Source organism: Typopeltis vanoorti, chromosome 1, assembly GCF_054136105.1.
Source record: "Typopeltis vanoorti isolate ZY-2024b chromosome 1, IOZ_Tvanoo_1.0, whole genome shotgun sequence".
NCBI classification, from domain to species: domain Eukaryota; kingdom Metazoa; phylum Arthropoda; class Arachnida; order Uropygi; family Thelyphonidae; genus Typopeltis; species Typopeltis vanoorti.
This window is the reverse complement of record NC_143549.1, coordinates 90848533-90876344: the sequence shown is the minus strand read 5'-3', so window position 1 is coordinate 90876344 and position 27812 is coordinate 90848533. Positions and strand designations below refer to the sequence as shown.

At 35.0% G+C, this 27812-nt stretch overlaps 1 protein-coding gene across 2 annotated transcripts in view; it reads right to left on the bottom strand.

Annotated features, from left to right (window-relative positions):
- The window catches only part of LOC150110197 (sequestosome-1-like), a 41529-nt gene extending 28890 nt beyond the window's left edge, over positions 1–12639 (bottom strand). Inside the window, exons 1-2 of one of the 2 annotated variants that reach the window (XM_090398321.1) lie at positions 12477–12639; positions 3043–3265 (exon numbers count right to left, since the gene is read on the bottom strand). In XM_090398321.1, coding sequence (XP_090254447.1) covers positions 3043–3217 — 175 coding nt within the window. In that variant the 5' untranslated portion in view covers positions 3218–3265; positions 12477–12639. Of the gene's footprint in view, positions 1–3042; positions 3266–12245; positions 12396–12476 lie in introns of those variants that run through there. The other variant, XM_090398331.1, reaches the window with a different exon arrangement.
- Positions 12640–27812: the final 15173 nt, after the last annotated feature.

The window sequence follows — 27812 nt, the reverse complement described above, 5'->3', positions numbered from 1 at the left end:
GATGTCTATAGACATCTTAGTTGGTGCCTTTGAAAATAATTTAATTTTAATCTATGAGATGGGCTTAGTTAAACCATCTTGAACCCACACCTTAGTGATGGGTGTGTATGCAAACATGCACCACTGTATTCTAACTTTTTTTCCTAATAAATAATGTGCTAGCAAAATTATTAGCACCTGATTATTATTATGGAGAATTAACCCTCTTGATCTATTTTTTAAATGTTATATTATTCTCCTTTTTTTTATCTAAGTAACATTTTATAGAATAAAATTTGATCTTTGAGCCTTCAAACACAGTGACTATACACACAACATACTGTAAGTGGACATGCCATTAGAACAGCTGTATGAAAACTACTCTTTGCTACAGTTCAAAAATATGCATCACATAAAACAATAAGATGCTTAATGGTATTTATTATATCTTAAAAACACTATTAATCACTTCCCTTTTCTGCATATTTTTGCAGTTAATAAGAGATGCCCCCCCCCCCCAAATGGACCTATACCATATAAGCCACGCTTTCCATTTTATTAACGCAGAAGTACGATGAAAACGATAAAAACAGGAGGGTGATAAAAGTGCTTATATTCATAATTTATCATATAACTTTATTATAACTAATGAAGGACCATGTTTTTAAGCTATAACAAATGTTAAGAATTATTTATAAAAGTACTATATTGTTAACTGAGAGATTTTTATCCGTTTATTTCAGGATATGAGAACAGTGGTTTGAATACATAAAAAAGTGACCTCCCAGTTATCTACTTTTGACTCTTAATTTCATTAATAATGGTGTCATTTCAAAAATATTTTCTTAAAGACACAAAACAGCGTTTTGTTGCAGTTTTTGGAGAGCATCTCCATAGTGCCACGCAGTCATGAAGACAATGTGACAGTTATAATTCAGTTGGATCTATCTGGATTCAAATTCTATCCAGGATACAAAGAACCTTTATAAGAAGTTTTCAACTGAAGGGAGTTAGCTGGTCTCATAAAGAGGTAATAGAGGATTTCTTTTACCAGAAATTCAGCTGTTCGTGGCACAAAATAGACGAATCAGCCACAGAACCAAATTACTGACAGATATATTGGCTTTGCAGCTTTATTTATTTTGGCAGTAAGTATACACAAACCAAATGGTTTTAGAAAAGCAAGATTTAGTACTTTTTACCTGTATTACATTTAAATATCTGCAATGTAATAAATATTCTAGTTTTGCAGGAAACTTGTGCCATAGTATCATAAATTATCTACACATAAACCCAAGAAGCAAAAAATGTGGTCTATATATCTAACCCAAAATGAAGGTTGAGGGTTTATAGATGAAAAAAAGGATGTCTTCTAAATGCTCTAAATAAAAGTTGGCTAAAGCAGGGGAGAGTGGACTTCCCATTGCAGTTCTACCTGGTTGTAGAATTTCTTTCGACACAAAGAAATATTCAGAATTCATTGCAAATTCGAATAGTCTTACTACATCTTGTGGAAAAATATCAGTAAGTAGTTTTAAAGTCTCTGAGATTAGATATATAGACAACATTTTTGCTGTGTGGCCTCACAATTTAGATTCCTTACCTACATCAGTTTTTTAGCTAAAATCAATATGTTACATTCTCATATCAAATTCACTATGGAAATTGAAAAAGACAACAAATTATCCCTCTTAGATTAAATTATTATTAAATTAAATTATCCCGCTCACCATCAGGTAATTTAACAAAATCAGTTTATAAAAAAAAAAAAACACTTTTACTGGACGATACATTCTCCAACAATCTGCACATCATCTTTCTCAAAAGACAGGAATCATAAATGTTTAATTCGACGAGTTATAACTAATTACTCAACTCGCCATCGGTTACAGGAAGAACTCTCTACTAACAGACAGTATATGAAACTAAATGGCTTCTCTGAAAGAACTACACAAGGTCTTCTTGACTCCTACAAATCCAACCAAAATAACAAAGAATCAATACGTTGAGTTCCAATTTCATACATCTCCAGCATATCAGAGCCTACCTCAAAAATTCTGAGGAAATATGATTTAGTATCTACTTATATTCCCATTAATAAACTATCCATATATTTCCCATCGTCTAAAGACAAACTCTCAACTATGTCTCTTCCTGGTGAATATCAAGTTCCATGTGACTGTCAGCTTTCCTGCTTTGGATAAAATGGTCTTTCAACAGAAAAAAAGAATACAAGAACATCAATCTTACATTCTTCACAACAAATCCCATAAGTCTCGATTGATGCAACACGGAATAGATGCAGGTCTCTAAAACTCTCCTTCTATATAGATGTTGGTATAAATTTGAACACCTATTCAAAGAGAGCACTGAGATCTTACTTCAATGCCCTAACTTGAATCAGAATGACTGCCTATCCTTGTCAAAAATATGGGAAACTTTGATCCAAATAACACATTCACTTCTTTTTATTTATTCTTTTTTTTAAATTAAGGCCAATAGTGATATTTATAAAGATAGATCTTAAATAAACCAATGGATACTACATCTATCATAATGTTAATTACCAGAAATCATAATGATTTCTGGTAATTAACTTAAGGAATTTACAACGCATAAAACAGATATTAATTAAAGGAAACTTTAATGAATACCTTCAATATTTAATATAATTTATCTAATGATTTGTTTAGTATGATATTATAAATTAATTTTTTTGGAATGATAATATAAATTATATAGTTATTTTATAATCACTTTAATAATTAACCTTTTCTTCAGTGAAGCATAACGCTATTAGCGATTTAACATCACATGGCTTGTGCTATTTTGAATAATTCAATTGTTTGCATTCTACCTTGTAAAAAAATGTTGTTCAGGCCACTGATGATAGGTTGTTAGTTTCAAGCTGAAATATTTGGCAGTATATTTAATAAATATGACTCCTTGTGTTTACATGTAGATAATTTATGATAATGTAATAAATACTATTTGTAATTAAAGAATAAACAAAAAATATGATACAATAATTAACCATAAATGCTAAAATTCTGTATATCCTACCTTTCCACTGAACTGTAAAAGCTTTTCCCATTAATGAAGGAAAGAGATTTGATATTCTTTGGGAAAGCAAATAAAAGCTCTGCAGTACATCTTCAGATACTAAAATCCTGCGTATTTCCACAGGTGTCTCCCTACTGGAACTGTCTCGCAGGTAAACTTTTACAGATTTTACCATGGTTATGGGCTCACAATAACAATATGAAAAAATTTAGGAAAAATAGTTCTAAATTGAAAAGAAACACAATTCTTTAAATGACAAATTACTGATTAGCATTTTAATCTACTTTCAAACTACATGTACATTAGATGAAAACATGAGAAAGCATGAAGCAAAAAATTTCACAATTCTGACTGAGTTACATTCTTTTCTATTATTACATACTTAAATGTTTAAGCAGTGATCCTTAATAAAATTTATTGAAAACATCAAAAGAATCGGGTGCTTAAGGGTCAAAGCTGTATAACTGAAAGGAGACCTCCACATAGCCTTTAAAGGAATGCGGAGAACCGACTAGGGCTTCTGACCTAATGTCCAATCCTCCCCTTCTCGTGGTGCAACCTGTTGGGTATCTACTTGGATACTGAACGAACGAGGATGGGTTGGCAATTTGGGATTTAGCTGACCAAATTGTATTCTTATTGGTTAAACCAAAATAAAAAATGATGGTACAACATGACAAAATTTCATGCTGGCTGGGGCGTCGCCCAGTTAAACAAGGCCCCCCGTTGTTTTCGCCAGGGAACCAGGGCGAACAGCGAAAAGACAGCTACTGGAACAAATCTGAAAACAAACCCCAACTCAACATCACCAGAGTTAAAGATCGGTACTATCAATGTAAGAAGCCTGAATGGCAAAAAAATTGAGCTAGCTGAGGAATTAGATAAGTACCAGATCGACATAATAGGGGTGACTGAAACAAAAAAGACCAAAACTGGTGAGATCTTTCTGAGCAATAAATACAAAATGTTATATTCAGGCAATGACAATCAAGGAAAAGAAGGAGTAGCCATAGTATTCAACACAAAATACGAGGCTAATCTTCTTGAATGGCAGTCAGTCTCAAGTAGAGTAATGTGGGCAAATATGAGAATGGGGAACTGGACAATGAGACTTATTTATGCCTATGGTCCCACAGAAGGTTCTACTAAGGTAAAAGTGGAGGAGTTTTTTGAGGCTTTAGAAAAAGCAACAGACACAATGAAAAATGAAAAGTTGGTCCTTGTTAGGGATCTAAATAGTAGAGTAGGAAATGATTGTGAGACATACAAAAATATTTTGGGAAAATTTGGAGAAAAGAGCAAAAGCTAATAATAATGGCAAATATCTGTTGGATTTCTGCTCAGGACATGGACTGGTTATTACTAACACCATGTTCCAACATAAAAATGTGCACAAATTCACATGGAGAGAAGAGGTTAGGAATAAGAAAAGTCTCATTGACTATGTTATTGTTGATAGTGATGTTTTCTCCCTGATGCAGGACACCAGAGTGTACAGAGGATTTGAAATTGGAAGTGATCACTATTTAGTCTTGAGCAGGATAAAACTGAATTTAATATTGAAAAGAATAACATCTAAAAAAATTTTAAAGTGAATAAAAGTTGAGCAGCTTTCAGATGTGAACTGTAGACTAAAATACAGAAAGATTATTGAAAAGAAAATGAAAGAGTTTGAGAACAGGAATCAAACCTTGGAGATTCAGTGGCAAACTCTGAAGAAAACATTGATTGATTCTGCCAGAGAGGCATGTGGTGAGGTTGTGTGCAAGGATAAAAAAATCAGAACTCCCTGGTGGACACAGGAAGTTAAAGAGGCAGTGAGAGAAAAGAAGAAAGCATATCAAAAGTTCCTGGCAAATAAGTCAGCTTTTACTCTTACAGAATACAGACACAAATGTAAGAAAGCTAAACAGTGTAAAACTAGCTAAACAAAAGTCATGGGAGGACTTTGGCAAGAATATAGAAAATAAATATCAAGAAGGTGGCAAAATATTCTGGAGGTTGTTGAAGAAGCTTAGGAATGGAGGAAAGAGTGCTGTAAAAGGAGTTAGAGATGATAAAGGTGACATGAAAACAGGAGAAAAAGAAATCCTTGAAGTATGGAGTAATTACTTTGAAAAACTGCTAAATGAAACAAGCAGTGATGACAGCACAGTGATAAAAAACACTGACCAGGCATGCAGGCAGGAATACATATCCATACTTGAAGTAGAAAAAGCCATCAAAGGCTTGAAATGTGGAAAGGCAGCAGGTGTAGATGATATTCGACCAGAAATGCTGAAGTATGGTGGTATAAAAGTCTTTACAGTGGCTGCACTGCATAGTTCAGAAAGCCTGGACAGAGGGACGAATTCCCGATGACTGGAGTAGAGCTCCATATTACCCATATATAAAAAGGGAAATAAAACTGAATGTGAGAATTACAGAGGTATTTCCCTACTGAGTGTTCCTGGCAAGATCTATGCAAGTATACTTGAGAAACGGTTGAGAAGAATTGTGGAAGAAAAGCTTGGTGAAGCACAACCTGGATTCAGGCCAAATAGAGGCTGTCAGGATCAGATCTTCACTTTACGACAAATAGTCGAGAAAGCATGGGAACATAACAAAGATCTGTATTTAAGTTTTGTCGATTTGGAAAAGGCATATGACAAGGTGCCAAGAGAGAAGCTATTCAAAACGCTGCAGTTATATGGTGTCAATGGGGAATTATATCAAGCAATACTTAGTCTTTATTTGAGTTGTAAGTCAGCAGTTAGAATTGAAGTACAGGAAGATGGTTTAATGTTAAATCTGGTGTGAGACAAGGATGTACATTATCCCTTCTGTTATTCATTATCTATATGGATCACATTATGAAGGAAAGTGGTATTAAACCTGATATCAAAATTGGAGATGTTAATGTCAGCTCTTTGCTTTATGCGGATGATGTTATACTTCTAAATAAATCCGCTACAAGTCTGCAAGATTCTCTGACTAAACTGAATAGCTGTTGTAATAGATATGGTATGAAAGTCAGCAATAAAGAGACAAAGACAATGAAAATAGGCAGAATCATTGAAAATGTCAACTGTATTGTGAATGGAGAGCCTATGGAACAAGTAAAACATTTCAGCTACTTAGGCACGATTTTTACTGAAGATGGTAAATTAAATATAGAAATAGACAACAGAATCAGCAAAGCTGGTATGGTGGGAAGTCAGTTGAATAAATTCATATGGAATAAGAGAGAAATTAGTCGGAACACTAAATTAGCTGTATACAAGACAGTGTTCAAACCAGTTTTAACTTATGGATCTGAGAGCTGGGTCAGAAGTAAAACACTTGACCAAAGACTAGAGACCACAGATATGAGAGTCCTGAGAAAGATTAGAGGCATGGACAGATGGCATCAATGGCAATATCATATTAAAAATGAGGATATTAGGAAAGAACTTGACATTGTCAGCATCCAGGAATGCGTTAGCAGAGCTAATCTCAGGTGGTATGGTCACTTAAATAGAATGGGAGAGGAAAGATTAGCAAAACTAGTGTTCTATGCCAGGTTGGCAGGAAAACGACCCAGAGGAAGACCAAGATATAGGTGGATTGATACGGTACAAAGTGCCTTTGAAGATAGAAATATAAGCTCTGATAATGTTGGAGTCTTGACAAGCAATAGACTGATTTGGAGGAAAATTGTAGATAGGAAGTTAGTAATGATGTAAATTTTTCATTTAGTACTGTCATATCCTATACACCCATTGAGGGTACATGGCAGGAATTTGATGATGATGATCAAAAGTATCCTGCTGCAGACATGGATGTTTGCGATTGTCTGTTGAAATACTAGTGGTGGTGGGCATTAGATGGCGTTGGTGTAGTTGCGGTTAGTTGTAGTTGGTGGAATGAGCTGTAGAGTAGGCACCCTCCCTCGATGAGTCTTTGGACTCCCTGGAGGCGTTATGTAATAATAATAATCATTATTACGTAACAACTTTCTGACACTTTGTTATCAATGACAATTATTCTAAAGGCCTTGCCATTTTAATTGCAATACTGTATTTCAAAACATGATAGCATAATATTCACCATAATAAAAAGTACAGATATAGAGTCTCTGGATATTTCTCATTCGTATTGTAAATTTCATTATAATCAGATGTTTTTCTCTGAGTTAACCAGAGGTAATCTATTCGCAAAGCCTGATGTATGTATTTTCTCCAATGTCTCTATCAAACTCTATCACTCTTTCGCTTGGTTGAACAGCAGGAAGGAGTGATGACAAGAGGCCATCCCTGGAAGTTACAAAAGGAAACTATGAGCAAGAGGGTGAGGAGTGGTTTCTTTACATGGAGGGTGGTTGAACCATGGAATGCATTGCCTGATGGAGTGGCGAGAGCGAGGATGGTCAATGAGTTCAAGGAGTGATATGATAGACTTTGTGTTTCTTTTTTTGGGGGGGGGGGTACCTCCCCCTTGAGTCTTGATAGACTGTTTCTTAGGAAGGACCTCCCATGATGAGTCTTTTTGAATAATAATATAATAATAATAATTTTTTATTCCTATATATGGATGTTGCTGTCTCAACAGTTTTCATCTCTGTTATAATGACATGCATCCATACCATCATTATAAGCAGTTCTATTTAAAGTTTGGCTAATTAAATGCTTATAAATTTGGGTATTTTTAGTTCAGCACTGAGCAAAAACCTTATTTAGTGGCTAAGAGAAACTAAAGCTATCAGCAAGCTTAGCTTATCTGATTAGCACAATACTAAGATGTGAGCTTTTGTAAAGTGAAGTAACTAGTAATCCTGATCAGTTAATTTACCAGTTATGAAAATATGTAATTTAATTTTACAGGTAAAATTTATAATTTTTTTTTATGTGATCTGATATTTCTGTTCATACAAAAAGGCAGCAGCTTTAGAAATGCAAGTTAACAGCTTCATACAGCTAAGACAAGTGAAGATGGCAACTGTCTTGACTAAATGTGTTCTACTGCCTGCGTGTGTCTATATTTTGTGGGAATAAAAACTACCACTTCCAAATGAGACTGGCTAACTAGGTAAGTTAAAAGCTCTTTACAGGTTCCTCATGATCCAGATGGGATATCTAAGGTACATGGCCTTCCCAACTAACAAAAACATCACATCATACAACTGTGTCAGGGAAGTTTCGCATATATGAAACAAGAAGCACGTGTGTGCTTCTCTGTCTTTCACCTCGGTTTGTAATTTTTACATCTTCAAATTCCAAAGCTTGAGAAATCCTGCAAAATATTGTACTATCTATATAATTCATATACACAAGATTATCCTTTAATCTTTGTCATCTCATAATTTCAATTTGTGATATGCCAATGATTTTTTTTCCCCATCAGGGGAGCATCAATTAGTAGCTTTCAGACACAATATAGAATTATGTATAGCCTTATAATTTTAAAAAACCCAGAATGCAAATGACTATGAAACACTTCTCTAATCCATGCTAACTGACCCAATATTTTAAGACTCATTCTTTATATGCATCAATAACGTCTTTTTCAATGTGCCTAAGCGATTGGGCCAAAGGTGTGTAAATATTGATTATAATTATAATGAATAATATAGTGATATAGGATCTCCAGGTTCTTATTTTATTTACATTTATTATTTTACTGTTATGAATATTGCATAATGCCTCATCCTACATACAGGGATATCTGCCAAAGAACACGTGCAATTAAAAGACAAAAAAATACTATCAGTGGTGATAAATGGCATAATGCATGTGGTATAGAATACCTTCCTGAAAGGAGTTCTGGAATCCATTGAGATGTCATGTAATATTTCATGGTGAAGTACAGATTTCAAATAATGTTGGATCTTAAGTCTCCAAAGCATGAAAGATGACGCTTGTCTTCAATAATCTCACTGCAACATGTGTTTACAAGGTCTAATTGCAAACTGAAAACTAACAAAACATTATGAATCCCTGAACACATTTGTAGTGTTCCTTATGCCTATATTTCAGTAGTATTATCTGGTTGTAGCATGATGCATGGAGAAGGGTGCCAAATGAATACTGCAAACTCCTGTCTTACAAAAATTCTATGCAAAAACTTCTTGCAATTTATAATTACTACTATGTTAGAATCAATTCCCCAGTCAAATTAATCAAAAACTTAATTCTGTACAAATTCTAGGTTATGAAATAAAGAAAATCCAACCATTTAGAAAATATACTCTGGCAAATAGAAATATTACTTAAGGAGGAAAAATGAATGTGTTCAACAAATTAAGCTAATTGTTACTGGCTGCTACTTTCCACCTAATGTTATGATAGTATCCAAAGCTGCTATCATTGTTCTGGCAGACCCAGAAGAAGTGTCACTGTTTTGGTATTGCTCATGGATGACACCTAATGAGGAGTAATCCATAAGGAAACTCAAATCAGCCAGATTTATTGTTTTGTTTTACAAAAAATGGTTTGCCATGATCTAACTCCCATTATGCATCCCTTACCACAAACTGATGAAATGAGGTTTTTTTTTTTTTTTTTTTTTTTTGTTAATCATGTTCAGTTAATCTTGATGCCCAAGTATTGAATTCAATGCACATTTAAACTTGTACCTACATACCCAACTTTATAACAAAAACAGCCTGTTTATAACAGTCAGTTTAGCTTCAATAAAGAATGCTCATAATTCGCATGGACTACAAAACATATAGATGCCATTAAATTATTTCAGATCAGACCCATAATCTGCAGTAAACTATCATTTAAAAATGTTTATGGTGGACTATTCAACTGTCCTAAAACTACACAATATGATATCAAAAATGGATTTATATGGTATTATGCTTTCCAATCTTCTTTTTGCTTTTTTTCTAGTTCTGAATGAGGTAGTCCCTAAAAGTTTGTCAGCTCTATTGATTTTATATTAATATCATGAAACTGAAAAAGCCTGGATTTTAACTATACTTTATATAGATAAATCTGAATTCATCCTGATCCTGGCACACTTCTCCATGAAAGCTATATGGATTGAAATATAAGATCTAATAACATTGGAGTCTTAACAGATAACAGATTAATTTAGAGAAATTTTGACAATAGGAAGTTAGTAATGATGTAACTTTTTCATGTAGAATACTATAATAATATCCTATACATTTCTCCATTCTGATCTTTCAAAAAGATCATAAAAAAATTTAGGTATAAAGACAATATAAAATTTACTTTGTATTATTTTAATACCTAAATTTTTGATTTCAATGAACCTCTGGTTGCAAAAAGCACTTAACACATCTCTTGGGAGAATACTTTCAGATTGTACTCATGCTGCTTTGCATTTTCTATTAGATGTAAAGATGCTGTGAACTGCAAAGTCAGACCTTTTAATTACATCGAATGCATCCTGAGAATTCAAGAAGTTGCAAATGCAGTTAACTAATATATTCCAGCTATCTAGCTATGCAACATTAACAGGTTTGAACACTAAGTAATTTCATCACTTTTTTTTATATACTGTAAAATCTTTTCCACATCAAGTTAGATTACAGTAACTAAAAGCTCCAATTCTTACTTATAAGGATCTAAATAAAAATTGAAGATGAAGCATGTTTCAGAATTAATTATCATTATAACAAAAAAGCAATACATGCTCTTTAAGGAATATCTTTTTCCATTTGTACCTGATATTTAGAGATATTTATCTATGAAGTAATTACTTCACACTGATTGTATGTTGCATTTCTTATTCCAATAATGTATTATTTATAGCAGTTCCTAATATCTTATTAGTTAATTTATAATATATATCTTATTACTAAACTTTTTAGTCATTAACCCAGTTTCATCTCAATTTGCCATCGTCATTTCCATCTTTAAATAGGTATCTCATCTAGAATGTATGTACTCGGTTTGCTGGGGGGGGGGGGAATAATGTCGTCCTTATTTAAGACTGTTTTAAGCTCTGCCAGAGCTTAAAGCAGTCTTAAATAAGGACGACAACAACATAAGAAAACCAAGAGAACAATTTCATTGTATAAAAAATCACTTATTTAGACGATTACACTCATTTTTCCCCTGATCTAGTAAGTAGCCTATTTCCTTTATGTTTTAACTATTATTATAATAACAGGTGTCTCCATGGAGTCAGAAGACTCATTGCAGGAGACCCAATATTAGCACATCAGCTAGTATTCACACAATACCTATCATGCCTTTCCTTAAACTTATTCCCAGGCAAAACACTCACAACCACCGCTGGCAATGCATTCCACCTATTCACCCCTCCAAGCAAAAAATCTAGTCCTAACACCCTTGTCAACCACACACTTACACAATTTCCAGGAATGACCCTTCATTCTCTTCCCTCCTGCACTGTACCAAAAGAAGTCAGTGTTAATCCTATAAAATCCCTTTAATAACTTAAATGCTTCTATCATATTGCTTCTCTTCTTCTTCTTCTTCATATGGCTTCTTCTATCAGCCAGTTTTTGGAGGCAACAGACCTTCAATTTATTCTCATAGAAAGCATTCCACAAACCTCCCACAATCTTTTGTCTCTCACCTCTGGATCCTCTCCGCCATTTCTTCATCATTATCATCAAGGAATCCAGGTGACCAGATTTGTGTGCAATAGTCCCGATGTAGCCTTCTGGTGTGGAATAATAACTTCCCTATCCCTGCTTGTGTGTTCTTCAACAACCATGTAATTTGATGTGTGGTTTTGGCCACCTTGGCATTATGCCATCTTAAAAACTTCAATTCTCTGTCCACAATCATCCCAAGTCCCTTGCCTCGTCAACTTGTTGCACTTCAATTCCATCAATATAGTACACAGCATTTGGTCTCATATTCCCAAAGTGCATCACTTTACATTTAGAAACGACAAACTGGCAGCCATTTAACTTTGTCTAGACAGCCAATCTTCATTGATTATGGCTCTTCCCAGTTTTGCATCATCAGCAAACAAGTGAATATTTCAACTATAATGCTAGGTGAAACACACACACACTAGTTTATTACTTTGTATTTTCGCAATGCTATTTACCTCGAAACGATTTAGTTTGTCCGCTGAAAACTAATATTATATTATATAGATGTTAATTCCATTTCGAATTTAATCGATACTATACTTTCAATCAAACAAAAATTCGATAAAACTTTGTATTATACAAAATCTGATTTTTATGTTAATAAAACGTACACTAAAATTTAAACTTGGGTACTTACTCTGATCATCGAACACTATAACAGCAATCTAAAATTAAAAACCAAACTAAAATTGCTTGCGTCACCAACTAAAACATGTACTCGGTCACAGCACTGCGTAGACAACAAAATTTCGAATGCACTAACATTGTATACCACATCGAGTTCTTATATACAAGAAGGCAGATTACAAAATATGACGAAATTAGGAAGTAAGATGCAGACAAATTAAAAGCAACGAGTCATACTCACCTGCGGATATATCATAATCCACAATGATACAAGCAAAATTTTCAATGGCGTCTGTTGATAAACATTGGTCAGATGATCAAGAATTCTGCTTTTATTGGATAGTTGTGAGGTGTCTGGGAGCGAGATTAACGGACAACTTGACGTTTTATTATGACGCATTGTATAGGGTATTTCATATGCGCTTCGTTTGCACCGAAAACTTGCAAATCATGCTTCCAGAACATTCATGATTTTTATCTCTGAAGAATGTCAAACTGAAAAAATTGAAAATTAAGTTTAGAATCATTGCAACATGAAAGCGGGCTTCTTTCTATTTTATATATAAATAATGGGATAAACTCCGAACTGTATAAATTTGCCGGAAAAAAATTCATCAGCTTATTAAAAATTTTAAATAAAATATATACATGAACAAAGTGGATATTAGATCCAGCAATATTTCAAAGCCGAATGTAGAAACTATGAAAGTTATAGTTATACTTTCACAGTTTCTACATTCGGCTTTGAAATAATGGTGGATTCAATATCCGCTTTGCTTATGCAATTTTGGATCGCCGAACTGAAGCCTTTTGGCTCTATTTTAATAATAAAATGTATACAAATCGACGAATACCAACAGAATGGAAAAACTATAGGAATACCTACATTTAAAAAAATGGGATAAAAGTAAAACTGCTAATTACAGAGGTATCAGTTTATTGAATACATGCTACAAAATATATAGTAGAATACTTAATGAAAAAATTTAAATATACAGGGGAAATATTATTAACATGTAAAAATGGATTTAGATGGATGCAGTTTTTCTGTTTAAAAATATTTATAGAGAAAAGAAGAGAATTTAAAACTCATTTTGTTTACAATTATGAAAAAGCAATCGACAAAGTAAAAACATATATATTGTTTGATATATTACAGAGAATAAATATATCTAATATTTTACTACATGCAATATTGAATATAAACAAGGATAATGAAATAAATGAAAAAACGTCTAAAAAAACAATCTATATAAACCAGAGAGTAAGATAGGAATGTCCTCTGTCTCCAACACTTTTTAATATTTATATTACTGAAATATTAATAGGGGGGGGGACTGAAAACACTGAATAACAGCTCAATTCCATCATGCTAATTATCACAACTTTTCAGCACAGCTTATGTAAAATATCATATCAAGGAGGAAAAGATAAAAAGTAAAAACTTCAAAATTTGTACAGATTATTGGCCTGATAAATAGAATGCTTAATCCAAATATTGTACAAAAAAGAAATATACAATACTTTAGCAGTACCTACATTATTATATGGCAGCGAAATTTGGGCAATAAACAAACAAGATATAGAATAAAAACAAGTAAAATGAAAACTGTAAAATACACATCATTGGACAAACCAATATATATATATATATATATATATATATATATATAAAATTATTTTTATTTTTTATTTTTTTGGTTTGTCCAATGATGTGCCTGCTCAAGAAGTCTTAGATCTTCTCAAGAACAAATTATCAAAAAAACTCTTTATTTTACTCTCCCATTGCATAAAGTCGGGATACTTCAAATATGACAATAAGATCTACTCACAAAAATCAGGTCTGGTCATGGGCAGCCCACTCTCTCCGATTTTCGCAGATATATTTCTCAACGATTTTGAAGAAAAATCTATTAACTCCTTCACCTTTAAACCAAAATTTTGGTATCGTTATATTGATATTTTCCTCATCTGGGAAGATGGTATCAACAATCTCAATTTATTTTTAGACCACCTAAATAAGTGTCATGAAAAAATCTCTTTTACCTTCGAACTGGAATCCGATGACTGCCTCCCCTTTCTAGACCTGAAACTTACCAGATGTGCTGAGAGTATTAAAATCTCAATTTTTAGAAAGCCTACTCATACTGATAGATACCTTCATGCTTCCCCCCATCACTACTCCCCCCCACAAACATTTGGTATTATTTCCACTTTAGCTCACCGAGCCAAATCTTTACTTACAGAAGAAGCAGAAATTGAAAATGAGCTCCTTTTTCTTAAAAAAACTTTTATTAATGATGGTTTCTCTCCTAAGAAAATTGACAAATTTCTTTTCCCCAGTCACTCAACTACTTCTGAAGATCCCTCTTTCCCCAGAGCCTTCATCTCTTTGCCTCACATCAGCTCTCTTTCACCAAAACTGGCAAAAATTCAAGAAGTTTAACTTTAGAACTTGCTTCACTACGCTCCCAAAGCGTCTTCTATACTTAGTAAACCTAAAGAGAAACATCTTCCAACTCAGTTTCCAGGAGTATACAAGATTTTATGTGATTGTGGAAAGCCAGTGGCGCACTCAGGATTTAATCTTGGAGGGGGGGGGGGGCGAGTTGAGTAGACAATTTGCGAATACACACTATGCATCTCATACGACCTATGACTGAGCATCTGCAGTGATCACTAATTCATAAGTAGTATAGAAATAGAAGACACGACACAACATAAATAAAAAAAAAAGAATTTTAATTAGGAAAAGATTTTTGGAAAAATTTTCTAGTGTTTTTCCCTTTTCTTTGGGGAGTGCCCGTCCCCATTGGCCCCCCTCTGGGTGCAAGACTTGAGAAACTTGAGAAAGGCAAGTCTTAAGGCTTTAAGATAGAAAGTTGAATGGTAGGGCTGCTATCCTTAAGGTGGTGGAACCTGACATAAGGAATATGCCCTTACTTTGAAGCTACCTAAGGACATTCAGACGGACTCTGAATGTTCTTTAGTGGCGTCTCTGGAATGACAGCAGCAAAACGAAAATAAAAAATGGCTTACTAAGGAATAGAAGTGGTACAGTATTGACCACAGGAGGATTTAAAATTAGAGTAATTATCGAAACAAAGAAGAAATTAAAAGGAAACTGGGAACTTGGTTATAATATACAGTAGAGTATAATGTTTCAAAACAGATAAATTACTACAAATACTGAAACGAAAGAATAATAGAAGTTACATTAAAAATAACTAAATGCTAACTTAACAATAAGTCGATTTTATGCTCCAGAAGAGAAGATAAAAGCATTGAATTCTAGGAACAATTACAAAACATATATAGTAAGATAAATAAAAATGATGGGGTATAAGTGGAGTTACTGCAAGAATCGAATAAACCAGTTTTAATAATAATATTAGAATATGCAGAGAAAATATTTTAAGAGAAATTATAAAAAAATAATTTTATAGCATATGATAATCTTAAAGCAATGAATTCCTTCCATAAACAAGATATACACAAATCTAGTTAATCCGCGAAAAGACAGAAATCAATTATAGGTTGCTCTATCTTAGAAGGAAAAATCAAATTTTTCCTTAGATATTGAAGTACATACGGAGGCTATGAAATAGGCTGATCAGTTCCTTACTAAGATAAAATTATGACTGCCAACATAAATGGCTGCAATTAAGAAAGAAACACAAAAATATGAAACATTCTATTATAAAACCAGATTATTAAATGATACAAATATGTGCAAAGAGAGAAGTACATAGATAAAATTGTTGGGGAGGGGGGGGATAGAAACGGTATAATATAGAAACAACAATACTAAACGTAGTAGTAAATAAATCTAGGAAAGAACACAAATTTTATGTATAAGAAAAAATAAAAATATGGAATGACGCATGAAGTAGGAGAATTAAATAGTGTGTACAGCTGGTTGTGCGGAGCAGAGCCCCAAGTGGCGAGTCCTTGGACGACTCACATAATAATAATTAAGGAAAAGCTGAACATACCATAAATAGTTAGACAGTAAAAGACCATAATAAGAGCATATTTAAGAGAGAAGTCAGAAAAAGAAAATGGTCGAAGAGATTTGTTTCTTATTTTGAACTTATACGTATAATAGATATAAAAATCAGACCTAATACAGCGTTACCTAGCAATTCGACAGTTGATTTCGCTGGGGCGCATGTGCGTGCATGGAATTGTGCGATGTCATTTGTTATTTCTTGTTGAGCTGCGTTGGTGTTTGCTCGTGTTGTTTGTGCTAATTTGAAATTCTGCAATTTTCAGAAAGTAAAAATTTTGTGCATCCGCAGTTATTATTTTTTTTTTAAGTGAAATTTAAGAATGGGTCCAAAGAGAAGTAAACAGAGGAATAATTCAGGAAAGAAGCACTTGGTTGAGCATAGAGAAGAAGAAAGAAATTGTAGATAAAGTGCAGAAAGGTAGAACAATTACAGATGTAGCTCAAGAGTATGGCGTTCCTAGGTCAACTGTGGAAACGTTTTGGCAACAGAGAGAGAAGATTATGAGTGCTAGGGTGTCTGCTGGTGCAATGAAGATTTCTGACAAAAATAGATCAATGAAGGGATGGAAAAGCTGTTTATCACTGGGATTAAAGAAAGATAGATGAAGGGAGATCCAGTAAATCAGACAATGATCCATGAGAAGGCTAGGTTTCTTCTACAATTTTTGAAGAATTGTAGAAGAAAACTCCAGGATGTACCTCAGATCAAACCGAGGAATTCAAAGCAAGGCAAGGCTAGTTTCACAGATTCCAAGGTAGAACAGGCATCCATAGTGTTCTCAGATGGGGGGAAGCTGCTAGTTCAGATAAAGAGGCTGCAGAAAAGTTTGTGAAAAAATTTGAAAATTTAATCAGAAAGGAAGGCTACCTGCTACAGCAAATGTTTAACGGGGATGAAACTGGGTTATTTTGGAAGCGCTAGCCAAATCGAACTTACGTCACGCAAGCAGAAGTGAAGCTCCCAGGACATAAGCCTATGAAAGATAGGCTTACCTTGTTATTGGCAGCAAATGCAAGCAGAGACTTTAAACTAAAACCACTTCTGGTCTACCACTCAGAAAATCATTGGTGCTTTGGGAAGAAAATTATTAAGTCCAAACTACTAGTGATGTGGAAATCCAATCCAAAAGCATGGGTAGACCAGCAAGTTTTCAAAGATTAGATTTTTGTGGTGTTTGTTTGCCCCGAGCGTGAAGAAGTTCCTCACTGACAACAATTTGCCTTTGAAAGCATTGCTGATCCTTGACAATGCTAGTGCCCACCCTCAAGACTTAGCGGATATTCTTGAAATTGACTTGGACTTAATCAAAGTCCAGTTGTTTCCTCCAAACACGACGTCACTGATCCAACCCATGGATCAAGAAGTGATTGCATGTTTTAAAAAAACTTTACACGAAAGTTTTGTTCTCAAGGCTTTTCGACGTGACTCACTCTTCTGACAAGACACTAAAGGACTTCTGGAAGACCGAGTTCAACATTCTCCACGCCATTTCCTTTATTAAAACTGTCTGGGATGGAGTGAGACAGAGAAATCTTCGTCATCGTGGAAGAAACTCGTTTCTAATTTTTCTCAGGATGACAACAGTGCAGACCAAGCAGCTGGAGAATCGGAAACAGCTGCAACCATGCGAGAGATCATTTCGACGGCGGAGAATCTCGAAATAGAAGTGGCTGATGTAGAAGTGGTTGTGGAGGATCACAATGATGAACTGACCGTGGAAGAACTCAGAGCACTCAGTGAACAGCAAACAAAGGAGAGAGAGAAAGAGGAATTTCACCTAAAGAAGAGGATGGCAAAGAAAAAAGGGACGATGCCAGCAGCTGCCATTAAAGAAGTTTTATTCCATTGGGAGAAGGTGCAGTGTGTTTGTTTGGAATGGCACCCCAACACTGCTGATGTGAGTAGAATGACAGACCTGTTCAACAACAGCATCATGCATCACTTCAAAATCATTTTGAAAAAGAGCGAGAGACAGTCCACCCTTGATCAGTTCCTCATCCATGTTCAAGCAAAGAGGAAGAACAGGATAAAGAAGACTCCCTTCCAACATCTAAGGCTCAATAGGTTGAGTGTATTGTGTATATGATATGTACTTTGCAATGTAGTGTACTATACAATAGTAAAATACGTAAAGTAAATAATATGGTCTATTTGATGGGGATCCGACAACGAATTAATCTATTTTCCATAGATTTATATGGGAAATATTGTCCCGCAATTCGACATTAATTCGGCAACGGATTAGTATCGAATTGTGAGGCACCAAATACATATAAAATTTTAAACATCTCAATACGGATATTAGAGAAAAAATAAAATATAACTAGTGAACTTTTTAAAAGCAAAAAATTTCTAAAGTTTTATTCGGAAGTATGGACTGATACATGTAGCTTTTATTTATTATTTCTTTTCGGGTGGTTCCCGCTCAAGAACGGTTTCGTTTATAGTACATTAGTACCTTGAATGAGCTAAGAATTTCTTTTTAGTATTTTTTTTAAATTTATTTATTTTACACAGTCCGGAAACCCTGACCTAAAGACTAAACGGAACTTTTTTAAAGGGAATTTCTGGCTATCAATAAGCGGGACGATGATCTCATACCCGACTACTAATGGACAAAGATGAGCAATATATGGCCATCCCTATCAATGCTATGTTTGGTCTCCAGAGCAGGACTTCTGGCTTCCACACCCCTACCCCTCTCTCTCTTCTCCATGCAGTGTGAGTATATCCTTCAAGGGCATGACTAACATATTTAGGGACCCAGACTCCCCTCCATTTCGAGAGTACAGCAGTCAAAACGGTGATAACGCAGACCGGTCGCCAGATAGTATACGGGCTCGAACCGAAATCTTTTCATGTTGGATCCCATTTTCTCAAACGACTGAATTGCCTTATGAAATAATACAAAGACCGCTGCCATTTTTTTTTTCCAGCAATGCATCAGTCAGGAGGCTTCTCGCTCAGCTGGTGCATAATCCTGCTGCCACTCGCTGTCAGGTTGTACCCGGTGAGAGAGTCTGAGTAGTGGTATGTGGAAGGGACTGTCGAGGCCACGGATGGGAAAGGAGACTGGTCTCTCTTCGTATGGATGTCATGTTCATGTCTATCTATCAAGTTAATTCTTTTGAATATATTTAGGATGCGTGATTTCATATGAAGATGAAAAAATACGAAAATTACAACTTATACCTAAAATTTTTAGACACTGTATATGGAAGTGAAAATTGAATAATGAAACGACAAGATGAGAAATTTTAATGGCAGCAGAAATTAAATCTGAGAAAAGCATCAAAATATACCTTATTTGATCATAAAAAATAAACCAGGAACCAGTAATAGTGAAAACAAAGAAATAAAAACACAATTGGATGAGCATAGTGAAATATAAAGTCAGTCCAAATAAGTTATTATCTATCAGGAAAAAGACCAGGTTGTCCATTGAATAGAAATGTATGATGATGGAAATTTAGTATTAATATTTTATTACTTGTTCCTAGTTAGCCAGACGTTATGGAAATGGCACCAGACAGCCTGAAAAAGACCGTTATAGGTGTGATAAAGAGACGACCAGAGGAACATTTCCTAGACGTTTTGACGATTCATCGGAGAAGGAAGGAGAGGCTAGGTAATCAACCTAGTCTCCCCTTTCAGAGGATTATTCACCAGATGTACTCGTATAAATTGCGAAAGGACCATGGTCATCTTCGGAGCAGGCGAGGGCTTTCTTAGAAAAATTAGTACATCTCGTCTCTAATTCGGTTTGCACAGTTTGCCGTTTCTTTTCTTCATAAATTTCTCTGTAGCAAACAACTTCAGTTTCGTCATGTTAGATCCCATTTCCTCAAACGACTGAATTGCCTTATGAAATAGAACAAATGCCTCTGCCATTTTTTCCCTACAAACTGGTTTTTGGGTATTGGCTTCCTCTTCGTTTTTCTCTTTTCATCCTTCTGACACTTTCTCTACTTCAAGCTTTATAAGATAATCGTCTGAGAGCGCTTCTTCCGCACCTCCATCTTATTTTCTACATCTTCTTTGCCAACCTCCAACTTTTTAGCTAGCAGCAATATCTTATCACCAATTGTTTGTTGCCTTTGTGTTTGTCGAATTTTGTGAATGTAATGTATGAACATACATTCTGAGTAGCTTCTTCCAAACACTATTCATACACTCTGTCCTCTCATTCCATGCTGCTTCATCTGCAACGTATTCCATTCCTTCCAAAAGTCTCTGAGAGTTTTCTCACCCTTAGTAGTAGCAATGACCTGAGCAAAAGTATTTCATAACATACCTTGAAGGCAGTAGTAATATCATAGCATATGAGTTACAAGAGTGAGGTGGTATACTGTGAACGTGTAAAGGGGATGGTCGTCGTCGTAAGTATATGAGTGGTCGCACGTTTATGACTGACTGTATACCCATGTTTTTAAAATATTGGTCCGAACACTGGGTACTTTGTCCTACCAGATTATGATAAAGAAAAGGGCATATAAATACAGGACTGGATAAAGCTTCCGTACAGTCTGAATCACATTCCGCTGTATGGCGTACAGTAGAGAATAAATTTATCCCAACAAACCGAATTTACGTCAATTTTTTGGTTTACTATTTTCGGTTTTGGTTCACTATTTTGGTTGAGTGCTGCGTGTTTTAACTGTCTTTACAATGTTTATTAATAGTGTAAACAAGTTGAATTTTGTAGTACTTTACTCATTTTGTGTAGCTAGAAAATGGATCCGTCTCCAAGAAAGCATTCAAAAATATGTACTGTTTCTCAGCACACATCCATGACTCAAAGACAAATTGTCAGTGAGTGTGGTGTTGGTGAGCCTCCGACGAAGCCCTTTGGTCGGAAAGACCTGGGTTCGATTCCCTTCCATGACATGAAGACTCATAATCTGGTCTCTTTTGACTAAAGGTGAGTCGGCGGGTTTCATACGGAGGTAGGGCGGTTTCACCGGGAAACGCGGATTTTTCGTTCCCCAAAACACGCAAACCGGCCTTCACAGAACTCAACTCTTCTAAGACACATCAGGAGACATAGGGTTAACCACCTTATCCTCGAGGGCGGTCACGGTTTCACTTCGTATTACGCATGGCCTATTAGGGAGATGGGTACCCTCTCTGTTGACAGAAAATGAAAAAGAAAACATTTACTCAGGTTCTCTTAAGCAATCTCTTACTAAAAAGAAAAACGAATCCAAGATTGTCTGCTGTAGACTTAAATAGATTTCACAGCTAATGGATTAAGGTTTTTGACATGATAGTCCGTCGAAGATTGTTGGAAGCAGGAAGGACTAGACTACCCACAGACCAAAAAAGAAACAACTGTTGACTAGACTGCTAACTGAGGCTCCAGTGGGCAGATGAGAACTATTTCTTTGTCCAAGAAGAGCGAGTACCCTATGTTCGCAAATCAGTGGCTGGGAAGAATTCTCCAGCCCACCTTCAACAACCTCGTAAACTCAGCTAAAAAGATGTTCTGGGATTGTTTTATACGTGACGGTCCAGGAGCACTTGTGCCTGTTGATGGTCTAATGAAAAGTGACCAATTCATAAAAATATTGGAGAAAGCAGCAGTCCCACAGATTCAGAAAGAAAAAGAACGCATCTTCCAACAGGATGTCGCTTCATCCCACACTTATAAAAGTGAAAGAGTTCCTCATAAATCACAGCATTCAATTGCTTCAGTGGCCAGGTAACTCTCCTGACATTAACCCAATAGAAAATTTGTGGGTCATAGTGAAAAAGAGAATTGGAAAATTAAATTATGATAAAGAAGGATAACTTAATACAATACATTATAAAAGAATGATTTAGATGCAGAAATAAGAAAAATGTATTCTACATTGGAGGAGTCCATGCCTAAGCGAATTAATGAATTTATTAGGAACAGAGTAACACATGTATAGTATTGGGTAACATTCTTGTTTAATTTTTGTACTTATTTTCTTGTGAAATTAAAATTTGTATTTCAGATGCGAGTGTTCGGATTAATTTGTTCGTTACTGTGCCTATCACCAGCTGAAACTGTATCCATACTATGCAATGAGTATTGACGCTCTCACTATCGGAATTTCTCAATAGTTTCTGTACCTAACCGGTATTCTCCATAGCGTACGTTTTACGGATTAATCTCAATTCATCCACTATTCGTTTGTTAACTATCACAGCATACAACACTGGACGGGTCAATCCACATGAAATTAGTGATCAACCAGCAAGGATTCTATGTGAGTGTTTGAATCGGCATCGATAGAGACCACCTCATACGCCCATTGTTCTTGTCACTGAAGCTCAACGGCTAACGGTGCCAGCACTTCTTGCAGGAGGAACAAACAATGTTGTTGGCGGTCGTGTCATCAGCAACTCGAGAATGTGATTCATGCATGATGGAGCAACAGTGCATTTTTGCTGAAATGTTAGGAAACATCTCGATCCTGCCCGTTTGATAGGCCACTGATATATCCAATGGATTTCTTTGTATGGTGAACAGCTGATGTCTATATTACAGCGTTACCCAATAAGAGGCTCTCCAACGTCAAATCGTGAACGGCTGCACAACAACGAGAAATACTCCGGAACTTCTCGAAACTCAGCTAAAAATTCGGCAGCCGACGCTGTACTGCTCGCAGAGCCCCATTTCGAATATTCGCTATGATTGAGCCATACGTAATTGATCTCCTTGATAATTTCCTGTGTACCGGAAAGAGAAACATATCAGCGTGTATAATCGACAATCACAGCGTTTGGCCAAATATTTCAGAAGCACTATTTATAATGCCAATGCCTTTTATTCTCCAAAAGGAGCAGGTTTTCTTTAAAATGAATAAATAGAAAACGTCCTCGCCTGTTTTCTTCTGAGTTCATCTTTGAGACAACACACTCAGGTAAAACGTTCTCCTGACATCCTGGCGATGTTGTTAACAGCGAATTGGCTACCGAATTATACGTCTTTCGTAAATAATACGGAAGAGGTATTTACAAAAATCCAATAACTTAGAAATCTGTAGAAAGTTTTTTTTTTTTTACCTTTGGTGTATTATACGTTAAAGATACCAAGAAAGTTTATACTTGGTTTTAATCCTTTTCCCAAGTAAGCAAAACAAATTTTTGCGCATCAGATATATTCACATCTAAGCTACTTCTATATAGAGACCAATGACTTCATATCACTTGCCTTAGTATGTATCTCATAATTCAAAGCACCCCCCCCCCTTTTTTTTTGGTGTGTATAATGCAATGCATAATGGGAAGGGCCACTACCCAGACCGGTTTAGACCTTTATTGAGATCTCGTCAGTGGGAACCAGACCCGGGAAAGATACCAAGGAAAGTTTTGCGCGTGAAAAGGATTACTTGGGAAAAGGATTAAAACGAAGTATAAAATTTCTTGGCATCTTTAACGTATAACTTAGAAACCTGCTGAAAAAGAACCAGGATAAAAGTTCCTCTAGTCGGCGAATCGAAACAATCGTAGGGAGGTCTTTCTCTGGAAGGCTCATGCTATGGAAGTGTCATTTCCATAGGGCTGCTGAACAGAATTTAAGCATTATATAGTCCATAGTTCACAGCATGCTAAGAAAATGAAAGCCAACAGGAAATATTGAGACGAAGATATTTTAATTTACCTAGTCGTTACTGACTAACAAGAACCGTTGTATCTTGATAATGCTCGTTACCTTATATCGTGACAGGGATTGATATGATCACACTTAAGATGTGATGCACGTCACACTACGAAACAATATAACCCGATAAAAGGGAAGAAAAAAAAAAACTGCATAGCAGTTCCTTCGCAAGGTGGTGCGAGACTCGCTATAATGACGTACATACAGCCTACCAGGTCACGTGACTTCGTAACGTAGCAAGTGCCGAAGAGAGCTAGCTTTGTGAACGTAGACCGATCCAACAATACGTATTTGTTTTGTTAGAGCGGTATGTTGTAAATGCTTTCGTCAAACAGCTGTCATTAATATCTACTCTAATATTTGAGTAAGTGGCAGCATCCGTTTACATGGGCCGTCACTTTCGTGAAGTACGTTCCAGCAAACAAGGAATATTATAGAACACTATCTTTCTTTCACGTTGAAAAAAAAATCTCTTCAACCACGGAGTAATTCGATTTTACGGTTCGGACTCACTTATGCACATATGAATTAATAGTGAATTCTGAAAGGGGCGATCATACGACCTCTCAAATTCCAAGCAAAAAAGAATACTGAATTTTTATTTACAGTGGATTTTTTTTTAATTATAATACAATGTAAAATATTAGAGAAAAAAAAATTAAAGAAAATTACATTATTCAAACCTTAAAATCCGCCGATACCAAAATTAATGTCTGATCGTCACACACACATTATAAACAAATATCAAATTCGAATTACAGTTTGCAGTTGTGCCCATTTTTCAATGCCAGACGATCAACAACATATTCAAAAAAAAAATTGATGTATTGTTAAAACTGGCTACGTTACGTGTTTAGAAGCGGAAAGTTTCTTTAACTACACTATACCTTCCGTATTTACATGATTCAAACGAATAGCAGCATTATATTATATGAATTATATAAAACATGAAACATATTTCCTCTTTCTTAAAAAATAAACTGGAAAAAGAAGTCACTGCCGATTCTAAAACTTCTAAAGAACGTCTTTATAATTATATGATATATTTTTCTTTTATTTATGCACGCAGATTAATAATACTACAGAAAAGAATGTTAAAAATTAATCTCTTACACGTATTGCAGAATCTAAATTACTACGAGGGGGGACAACTGTATTGTTAGAACACGTCTGCAAATCCTTGCTTCCAAGGAAGTAAATCAAAATGTCAGAAACAAATGCAGTAAATTTCTGATTTTCTAGGGAAGGATGAATGATACGTATGCAAATTGAAACAATAAACTAAAATAAATACATGAATAACTTGAGAATGATTTCACGGTACCTAAAATAGAGAAAGGTTTGGTTTTACTTTTAATATACCAAGCAAATTTATGAATGTGCACTAAAATGTTTCATTGCATTATTAGTATGTTTGATTTTCAGTCTGGAGTTTATTGGTTGTTATCGCAAACTCAAAATCATTCTTTTCGATATTTAGATTTTTGACGAAGCCCATTATCAGATCCATTAAAAATCTTAATGCTAATATTACAGTTTGTTAGCTTAATATATTTAGCAGATTCTAATACATATATATTTAATAGTACTTGAATATAATTCTGAGATGGATTGGAAAAGGGGGGGGGGAAGGAAGAATTAATTCAACCTATACTTATCTTTCTCCGTACGTAAGGCTGGTACACAACTTTTTCTTCTTCTTTTTTTTATTGCTTGGAATGCTATAATCGAAGGCAAAATTTTACCTTACCATAACCTCCAACATTCACAAGGTCAAAAAAATATAAATAAATAATACAATACAGCTAAACAAAGTTCGAGCACACATGTCCAAATAAGTTGAGTGTTCTTTGATAGTACCTAGCTAGGGAAATTTGAAAATACAATATCATTTTTTTTTCAGAATGAAGTATTTGCATGCAGCTCCCTCTTTCGGTTGATCTTGTTATCGTTTTTGAGTTTGCTCTATCTGGAGTATGTGTTAAGTATTCGCCGTAGAAGTTGTTCAGCAGGACCTTTGTTTGAATATGCATGAGACATACATTCCATTCATTTACGAGAAGATCAACGCCTGGCTGGGCTGAGTGCACCACTTTTTCCAATATCTAATCGATTCATCTGATGATTTTTTTCCTGAAAATACAGACATTGCATTTCGTCACCAGACGCTTTTTAGTAGAAGATGAGATAATAATTACGACTTTCCACAAATTACATCAAATAATGAAGTATAATCCTGCTCTTTATTGAGTTGACATAGCCCTCAGTATCAAAGTTTTGTCACATGGCATTGGGTCGGTCCAGGCCTCTCCCCATCCGATAATTATATCTTCCGTCAAGAAATGGGTATTCGAAGGACGGCATTTACATTCGAATGCTGAAGTGGCTTAGACTATTTGCTTCGATTTAACCAGTAGCCTGTGGAATCCTTAAAGCAAAACATTCATTATCCTAATAGATCGATGGAATGCGGGTCTTATTGCTTATGGCGACCACGTATAGCTGGGTCTAATATAGCCTTCTGCGCTCGCGCTCAGCAAGATTTGATGTAATAAGGATAAACTGAATAAATCTTCTACTCTTTTTTAATCCCCAAAGGGAAGCGCTCTTTAGCCGTAACGTCTTGGAAATTAGTTCTTAGCCATTCATTACCTTCATCGAAAATGGAGACAGGCTTGCACCAATCGTAAAATATTGGCGATATCAGCTAACGCTACCTCAAGCCAGTGTGCTTAGATGAAATTGACACAAAATACAGCAGACAACTAACGCCATCTAGTAGTAGTATTACTGTGTTAATATTGCGCGAATTCTGTGGTTGATATTTTAGAATTACAGGTTAAAAACTCGAGTTTCCTTCTGGTGAAAAAAAAAATTTACTTACATCTGACAAAGATTTTAAATACATTTCTGGCATGCTAATATTGTTAAAGAGGATTATATTTATTAAAGAATTAATTAGTAATCACCCAAAGAGATTATAATTACGGATTTATTATTAGCATTATAATCAGGCCTGTAAAGTAATTCTCTCTCTCTCTCGCCACAGGCATAGATTATAAATGAATTTTATCGGCCGATGTGAGACCACGCTGTTTACTGAGGTCTGAAGTGCTTGAAAAAGTTTCATGTTCGGTCCCTAGAGTAGGGTTTCCAGATTATCTAACCCTTAGCTTTAGTATTGATACTATTGTATTATAGACTTTGATTCACATTAAAAAAAAAAAGAAGTATCACCGTAATAGGAAAATTCTTAAAATTAATCATTACTACTATCCCAAAATAAATTATAAATAAATAAAATAAATAAATAAAATTCCTTTTATTCCCGGAAGGGAATAGGCTGACCTCCTTTGGCCCAACTAACATTTTGAAGAGCGACAATCAGTCAGTTTCCATTTTTCAAAGCTTCGCTGATAGTGAGCCCAAGATGTCAATGAATCAAGGATTTTTAGGAGAGAGTATGATAAACAACTACCACCTTCTTGTGTACCTAAAATTAAACTATTATACTTTAAATTTTAAATGAATTCTGTCAGTAATTCTATATTTGTTCTGATGATGCTACCAGTGATTCTTTTCTACTGTCATGAGGAACAATATCGTTCTCATTTTTCAGTTCCTATTTAAGAATCGAAATAAATGGAAATGAAATGGGAAAGAGACTGACAGATGGGAATCGGTAGTCCCTCTATTTCAAAGATCAGAGGGGAAATTTCTGAAAAATATCTATCTTCAGCAGTTTTGTGCGTTCAGGAACATCCTGCTAGTGTACAAACAATATCGCAGGTGCATTGCTTCTGTGAGCACGTGACCAAAAAAAAAAAAAAATCGGCTAGGTACAAATTTACATTAATAAGTTAGACCGGTATCATATCACAAAAAATGAAACGTTTTCTGATAGACGCAGTACTCTGTCCTACGAATTGAA